General features: G+C 32.0%; 1 protein-coding gene across 1 annotated transcript; it reads right to left on the reverse strand.

Moving 5' to 3' along the window:
* Positions 1-5719: 5719 nt before the first annotated feature.
* On the reverse strand, positions 5720-8019 carry LOC139863313 (caffeoylshikimate esterase-like). The gene is made up of 7 exons (XM_071851947.1): positions 7972-8019; positions 7682-7714; positions 7470-7596; positions 7211-7357; positions 6774-6904; positions 6231-6368; positions 5720-6138 (listed from the first exon to the last, which is right to left on the reverse strand). Exons 1-7 carry the CDS (start codon positions 8017-8019, stop codon positions 5809-5811), a joined length of 954 nt encoding a protein of 317 aa, XP_071708048.1. The 3' UTR covers positions 5720-5808.
* Positions 8020-8862: the final 843 nt, after the last annotated feature.

Below are 8862 nucleotides of genomic sequence, written 5' to 3' on the forward strand. Positions count from 1 at the left end.
GGCCATGTCCAGCATGAACATTCTGTACATCCTACGGCCAAGTAAAAATCTAAGAAAATTCCTATCGTCTAACCTAACTACATCCGTATCAAGTGATATAGTACTCATAAGCTCAACACACCACTCTTTATATACAGGCCTACGAATGGTGAATAAACATTCTCAATCGGGAAAAGAAGAGTTCCCATACCTTTGGATCAGATGCTGCCTAACTGAGTTAGCTAGTTGGACCCTTTCCAAAGGCTCCCAATCGATTACCCTCGGTACTTCTACATTTTTCGGTACCAGTTTAAATTTGTTACTTTGGTACGTCGGGTAATCTCTCCAACTTCGATCAAATCTCAAATTGGGATGCAACTGTTCTTCATGAATTGTTGGGTGTTCTATTATTGGATGAATCGGAAATTGTACGTAGGCATTAACATATTCTTGTTGTGGATCATAATATGGTATGTGTTGATCATTATGATATTGTTGTTCTTGTTGTTGCTCTGGTTCGTGATATTGCATCTCTGGCTGTGGTTCCGGAGCAGGTTGCCTAGATGATGATGATGCACCATCAGTATCGGTATATCTCTGCAAAACACATTAATCACAAAATTTGTGCATCCAAATATGCATTAGTGTTAGCAAAATAACAAATTAAAACAATTACAATAACATGTTTAATCCATATTAAACTCATACTCATTTTCATATTTTTATCAAATATACACTTTTTCAAATAAGCATATATGAAAATGTTTACAAAGTTCATAAGCATTCAACTCAAATAACATGTCAAAATAATTATTACTAGCAATTAAACAAGTTTCAAATGGCATTTATATCAAATTAATCAAGTTCATGAATTTTAGACTTAAAAAGTCTACTTTAATTCTCAAAAATCATGTTTAGGATCAATGTTTGGATCATTTAGCTACCTAAATATGTTACACTACTTAATTTAGCAATAATTCATGACAAAAATTGGCCATAACCTGTTTATATCAAAAAGCCCCAAATTGATAACCTGTTTATATCAAAAAGCCCCAAATTGCTCAAGAACACAAACTCTTGATTTCTAAAAATTTTGAAGTTTTTGGCTTCAAATCATGACAAATATCATCAATTTAGGTTATACATGTATAATATACTAACAATTTAACTCTAATTACACTAGAAATTAACAAAATCAAATTAGGTAAAATTTAGCTCAAGAACACTAAAATTCAAATTTAAAGAGTTTTAGGGGTGAAATCTTTACCTTTCTGCTTTCCCATATGAGAAAAGACATGATTAGAGCAAGAAATTTGATGAATTTTTGTGAAAAATTGGTGAAAATTGAGGGTGTTTGGGAGATTGTTCGTGTATGTGTGTGAAGTGATGACAGAACCAGTCGCTGGAACTTTTATTCCTGCCCAGATTTTTGGCCTCATGCGATCGCATGAGGTTACAGGGTAAATCCTATGCGATCGTATGGGTCCCTGTTTTTTTTTTTTTTTTGGCATACTTTAGATCAATGAGATTAAAAATAATAATAACAAAATTTCTCGTCCCGCCCTCGGGTAAAGCAATTTCGGTTCAACGACCTAGTCTTCAACTCACGACGAATTTTTAGAAATCACATTTTTAACTTAATGAAATAAAGTACATTTTTATTTTTAAATTCACACCAAACTTAAATTTAAAATGCATAAAATTAAAAATTCATATAAATATCATTAATATTTTTATACATTAATTTTAAAAACTTATATTAAATATCATTAATATTTTTATACATTAATTTTAAAAACTTATATTAAAAATATTAATTTTTAAAATATTTGAAAACTTAAATATATTGATTTTTTAAAAATTTACAATAATAATACAATATTAATTTAAAAACAAGGTAAAAATTAAAATGAAAAATCTTTTTGGTCTTTTATCCCACTTTAATCAATAAAATATTATCAAAAATATACGCCCCTCTTTTGGGTAAAGTAATTTCGGCTATATTACCTAGTTTTACTCCTGATGAATTTCTGAAATATTTTGGATTGATTGATTAAAGATATTTATACCTTATGAATAAACGGTAAATTTCGCAGTGATGTAATAAATTTTTGTATGATATCAATAATTTCGGTTTCGCATACCTAATTTTATTGAATACCAATTTAATACTTTATAGCGAACGATTCAGCGTTTATTATCAAAAGGTTAAAAGCAATAAGTAAAAGCGAATAAAAACTGTACATGCTTACATGTGAGATAGAATTCTCAAAGACCTGCTTTAGCTGACTCATAGGAGAGTCGTGTGATTTGATTTTCCATAGCTACATAAGCGTAACCTCGATTCTTCAATAACTTTTCTTCTAAACATATGAACAGTCCTTCTCTGCATAGAGTAACAAATTCGGTATTTGAATATGTTTGATTGTTCGAACATTTACCTTCGTGTGACCATTTTCCGCATTTATGACATCTTTCAAGGTGTCGTGCTCTTCTTTTTATTGCGGATTTTAATTTTCCTTTACCAAAATGTGTCTTATAATGATCTTTCCTGAGTTCTTTCCTTACTTCGTCCATTTTGCCTCTTATGAAGGATACCAGTTCACTCAGAAGTGTGTCATTATTACGTTTAGTAATCATAGCGTGTAGTATTAGACCATGGTTCAGATCAAAGGAATTCTTCATCTCGTAAAACCTAAAATAAAAATAAAAATTCAGAATGGAGGGAGAAGACTAGTTCTTTAGGGTCTGCTAGGGAAAGACCATGCGAATTTCGTTCTCGAGAACTACACGAAAACAGAATATCTAACTCTAACAGAAATACATATTACCCTAAAAAGATTCGAATCTTCCCACACTTAGTTAGCTGTGGTGTCGAAATTGTGATTAACTTCATCTTCAACTTCCATTGCATTATCTATGCAATGTTTAACTTTGTGACCATTTACTTTAAATTCAATCCCATTTGAATTTATTAATTCTACTGTTCCATATGGGAAAACTCTTTTGACTATGAATGGTCAAGACCATCTTGATTTCAATTTTTCAGGAAATAGATTGAATCGTGAATTGAAAAGAAGGACTCTGTCTCCTTCCTTAAATTCTTTTGAACTTCTGATTCTTTTATAATGCCATTTCTTCTTTCTTTCCTTATAGATTAACGAATTTTCATATGCTTCATGTCTTAATTCTTCTAATTCGTTTCATTGACTTAACCGTAGACGTCCAGCTTCATGTAAATCAAGATTACATGTCTTCAAAGCCCAAAATGCTTTGTGCTCAATTTCTACTGGAAGGTGACATGCTTTTTCGTAAACGAGTTTAAAAGGTGTGGTTCCAACTGGAGTTTTGTAGGCTGTTCTAAAAGCCCAGAGTGCATCTTCCAATTTCATGGACCATTCCTTCGGATTTGATCCTACGGTTTTCTCTATAATACGTTTTAAAGCTCGGTTGGTATTTTTAACTTGTCCACTTGTTTGTGGATGATAAGCGGTTGAGATTTTATGAGTTACTCCATATCTTTTGAGAACTTTCTCAAGTTGATTATTACAAAAATGAGTACCCCGATCACTTATTAAAGCTTTCGGTGTTCGGAACCTTGCAAAAAGACGTTTTAAGAAGTTGACTACAACTCGTGCATCGTTAGTTGGGAGAGCTTGTGCTTCCGCCCATTTAGATACATAATCAATGGCAACGAGAATGTAGAGATTATTATGAGATTTTGGAAATGGACCCATAAAGTCAATACCCCAAACGTCAAATACTTCACATACTTGAATGACATTTTGTGGCATTTCATCACGTTGACTTATTTTTCCGGCCTTTTGACATGCATCACAGGATTTGCAAAGAAGGTGTGCGTCTTTGAAAATTGTAGGCCAATAGAATCCAGCGTCATAAACTTTTCTTGCTGTGAGTTGAGGCCCATAATGCCCTCCTGTTGGTCCTGTGTGACAATGGTTTAAGATTTGACACGCGTGATGCTTATTGTTCATTGCCATTACTGAAGGTTTTCAAAAACTACAAGATAATTAATTAAGCACAAGACGAAATGGCCAAAAACATGCTATAGTTTGTTAAGTAATAGATGGAATGTGCTTGATTTAATTAAGAAAAGATTACTCTATATGTACTCACATTATTGTTAGCTACTTAGCTACTTTTAACTTTTCTTCATTCTTAGATTTAAGTTAACAAAGGAGTTTACTGAAGTGTTTTGTATTGGGCCGAAAATGGTGTGCCAAAATGGGTTTGGCCAGAATAAGAGGCTTTTTAAGGGGCCCAATATTGAACATAATGTAATTCGTTATTTTCTAATTTCTACTCCGTCCTAGATTTTATGAAATTATTTTAATATTTAAAATTAAAAATATTACTATTGTAATTACTGGATAGCCAGTGTATGAACATAATTCACACTTCTCATTTTCCTATGACCATGTTCCCTTGAAAACACTACTGATATCACTAGTTACGCTATGTACAATCCTTTTTTTTCTTTCTGTAATAAAACTTAATCAATTTTGTTTGGTAATATGATAATTTATTAGCTAGATATAGCTCATAAGGGTAGGGGGTAAACTAACCGTATCTAAATTAAAATTTATATTTATAAATAGAAACTACTAAGAATTAAAAAAAAAAAAAGTTTCAAGTTGATGTGAAGTGGAAATAATTTCCAAGCCATCGTTACGAGAAGTGGACTTGTTGTAAAGCTGTACTAAATTAGTTGCCTTAGTTTCTAAATACTTAAAGTTTAAAACTCTATTATCCATATCTACTAAATATCACCAAAAATTTGACCGTATTACACAATGGTTGTCATATTTGCTAGGAGAAATTAGTGTAAATGAGACTTACTTAGAGGGTAAAATTTGTAAGTATTTAGTTTAAACTAAGAACCATGAAAATACAAATAAGGTTCAATACATACAAACTTATGTTGTGTTGGTCTCTAATGTGTAAAATCTGAATTAGTTGCCATTAGTTACGAAATAAGTTTAAATAGTTATATTGTATTGATCTTTATGGGCCGGTTGATTAGTATAGAACTATAGACTTATAAGTACAATAGTCTATAAATGTTGGGCCAAGTTGACTGGGCCCTAGAACCCCCAGCAAACTATTAATCATTAATTTGGTGCTATTGACCAAAATGCCTATTTCGGTAACTAACTATAACGATTCGCTCTAAAAAATAAAATTTTCAAAATACCGTCGCAAGTCATATATGGCACCTTTCGACTCAGGTGCTCTCGGTCATTACTTAGTCGCGAGATGGCATTTCCTGGTCATGTCCAATACTACACGAGTAGCAACGTCGCATGGTAGGCCTGCGACTTTCGACCGACCATGTTTGATCGTTAGTAGTGAGTCGCAAAGTTCACAAGGTCAAAGTCCCAAGGCTCGTAAGGTTACCTTGCGACTTGCGTGTAATTTATCCGAATAAGATTTCTAGAAAATATTTTCTGACACTTTTTGAATTTCTAGAGAGTTAGAAAAATGAGCGTCTTGGTCAGTATTCGTTAATATTTCTAAATTAGGTGAAGCTTTCCATCTCATTTCAAGATTGATGTGTTGTTTCATGGTTCTTATATCTTATTCATATCATATTAGGCATTCTATCAATATCACAAATCATTAAGTGACTATTTGACATTACCTAATCTCTACTCAATCATAATGAGGCATATAGAACCCATTAGCTTGCATACTTTATACAGTCCTAAAAAAACAGAGGAATTATGATTATTAATGAAATGGAGCACAAAAACACAAAGCACTTGATACGCATTTTTACACAGCTTGAAACCCTAGTTAATGTTTATTTTACTTTTTACGAAGCTCGTCGTTCACGTTCTTTTTTTCACTCTCTAACCTCGAGTTTCCTTGCGCAATTCGCTCGTTGATCCAACTAATAATATCAGCAAATACAATATCCGTGTTCTCAGTAAACTCTCCATAAGTGAGTGCATGCCACATTTTCGGATACAGCTTTAAAGTCTTGTCAGTACTCGAAGAAGTCTCGTACAAGAGTTTACTCGTAAATGGATCTGTCACTTTGTCATCTTCTCCGTGCACAACTAAAAACGGCATCGTCACCTCCTTCAGCTTCTTTTCAAGGTCCACGGTGACATTAAACAATTCCTTGTTGCGAATCTGTCACAAGAAGGAAATTTCCTGCTTTATATAATAATTAAAACCAAATATGATGACAAAGTTAAATTTATTAAGATGTTTATATTGTTTACTTCCTCTCTAATTTTTGGATCTTTAAAGGCAAGATCAATGATATCTTGACCAGGGACAATTCTCCAAGTTGGTATGAATCTTGTAAGTTGTAATAAAACATTGAACACAAGTTGTGGTGGCTTCATATCTTCTGCAATCTATAGATGGTAACATAATATGTTAGAAAATCCTAATAGTTAACAGAAAAGTATGGTAACACTATGAACATCATATTTAATTATAGTTATCTACAATCTAATATACTAATTAGCAGTTTATATAAAGTTAAAATTCTAAGTAATAAGTAGACTACTAAATCGTTTGTAGATAGCCTAGTGGATAACAGGATAGGGTTCTGATATCTTCACAAGAGGTCTCGGGTTCAACTACTAACAACATATCTTAGGTGGCCAAGGAAAAAGGTATAGTAGGATAACTCGATTAGACAGCGTCCATCTAAGTAATAAATACTCTCCTCCGGATATTTTAAACAGAAAAACCTTAATTATCCAAAAAATGGACTACTAGAAGTTAAATATGGAGGGAAGAGGGTGCACACAAACCTTACACATGGGTGCAACCAAGACTCCACCATCCCAAAACTCTGGTTTCTTTCTATGTAACCGAAGAACCGTTGCTCCTCCCATGGACTCACCAAGCAATATCCTCAATTTATTTTTATTTTCTTTCCTCTCTGAAAAGAAAAATGAAAAAGAAAATATATAAAAATTATAAAACATGATTTCCTACTCAAGTTTAGCATGTCTATCATCTTATCCTATCCAATTATTTTAACTTGGAGATAATTAGGAAAACCTAGGATGATATCATTGCTCTTTTTGAAAATATCCAAAAATCTGTTGTTCAAAGTTTGAATTGAATTGGTCAGAACATAAATAGTAAATCTATTTTAGTTGAATGTCTTCACTAAAAATAGAAAAGATGAGCTCAAGAACAAACAAAATTTTATAAATAAAAATAAATATAGAAAGCAGCTTACCACAAATGCTTGTAAAATGTTGAAAACAATCATCAACCATATCATCAAAAGAAGCAATGAAACCTTGAATTCCATCTGATTTTCCATGACCTTGATTATCTATCCCATAAACTCCAAATCCTGCCTTTACCTGCCTCATTGCAACTCCTGTTTATTTCAAATCAAATTTATTTTTTTATTTTTTATCATACTAAAACTTTGTTATGGTATTATCAACAAATAATTATAGAAAATGATTGCTATTTAGTTACATGATCACCTTTCATGGATACACTACACTCCATGGCATAACCATGATTAAGAAAAACTAAAGCTTTCGGTTCGATATCAACTGGCATCCATCGACAAGTAAAAAGCTGTATTCCCTTTGAATTTTTAATGAACTCCTGAAAATGTTATCACAGTTCATGCATGATTTTTTTTAGATGCAAAAATAAAGTGATGAAACAATTGGTAAATGGTTAATTGTACCTCTTCGTATATGACATTCCAAGATTCCGCCGCCTGAAGATTGTGGGATACAATAAACCATAATTTTGATCAATAAATAACGCATGTGAAAATTTGAAGAAACAAATGATAGAAGAGCATAATAATAAGCATACCATGAAACAGGGTACTTTTATGAAAATACAAGTTTATAAATTAAGATGGATCCTGAAATATTGGAAGATGATGAATATATGAGAGTGATGTATGTCAGTATGTACGTATGTTTGTTAAGAGAGGGATTTTAGAATCTGGGATTATGAAGTGCTTACACTATGGAAGTTGATCCCTACATATATGGAGGAAGAATAGACTGACATTTTAATTTATTAATTATTTATTCTTTATATTCATATCTTCATATTTATAAATGAGAAATAGTATATTAATTTATTATTTTCGCCACAACAATATCTTGTTATTGGCTTCTGGTTTGATGTTGCTGAAATGTCCCGTTCTTATTGATTAAAAACGTTCCATATTAATTGATTTCGTTGCCAGGTTTTGACCTCTATATGAGACGTTTTTCAAAGACTGCATTCATTTTAAAACAAACCATAACCTTTATTTCATCAATAAAGGTTTTAAAAAGCTTTACGTAGATTATCAAATAATGATAATCTAAAATATCCTGTTTACACACGACCATTACATAATGGTTTACAATACAAATATGTTACAACAAAATAAGTTTCTTGAATGCAGTTTTTTACATAATATCATACAAGCATGGACTCCAAATCTCGTCCTTATTTAAGTATGCGATAGAGAAAGCTCTTAATAATCACCTGAGAATAAACATGCTTAAAACGTCAACAAAAATGTTGGTGAGTTATAGGTTTAACCTATATATATCAAATCATAATAATAGACCACAAGATTTCATATTTCAATACACATCCCATACATAGAGATAAAAATCATTCATATGGTGAACACCTGGTAACCGACAATAACAAGATGCATATATAAGAATATCCCCATCATTCCGGGACACCCTTCGGATATGATATAAATTTCGAAGTACTAAAGCATCTGGTACTTTGGATGGGGTTTGTTAGGCCCAATAGATCTATCTTTAGGATTCGCATCAATTAGGGTGTCTGTTCCCTAATTCTTAGATTACCAGACTTAATAAAAAGGGGCATATTCGATTTCGATAA

This window comes from Rutidosis leptorrhynchoides, chromosome 8, assembly GCF_046630445.1.
Source record: "Rutidosis leptorrhynchoides isolate AG116_Rl617_1_P2 chromosome 8, CSIRO_AGI_Rlap_v1, whole genome shotgun sequence".
Classification (NCBI taxonomy): Eukaryota; Viridiplantae; Streptophyta; class Magnoliopsida; order Asterales; family Asteraceae; genus Rutidosis; species Rutidosis leptorrhynchoides.

Bases quoted from the DNA above. Each gene is read 5' to 3' on its own strand.
- LOC139863313 (XM_071851947.1), bottom strand. From the start codon at position 8,019: ATGTCAGTCTATTCTTCCTCCATATATGTAGGGATCAACTTCCATAGT. The intron at 7,597-7,681 runs GTACAATTAACC...TAACATTTTCAG, and splicing joins GGAATGTCATATACGAAGAG to GAGTTCATTAAAAATTCAAA. The intron at 7,358-7,469 runs GTGATCATGTAA...TGAAATAAACAG, and splicing joins GTGTAGTGTATCCATGAAAG to GAGTTGCAATGAGGCAGGTA.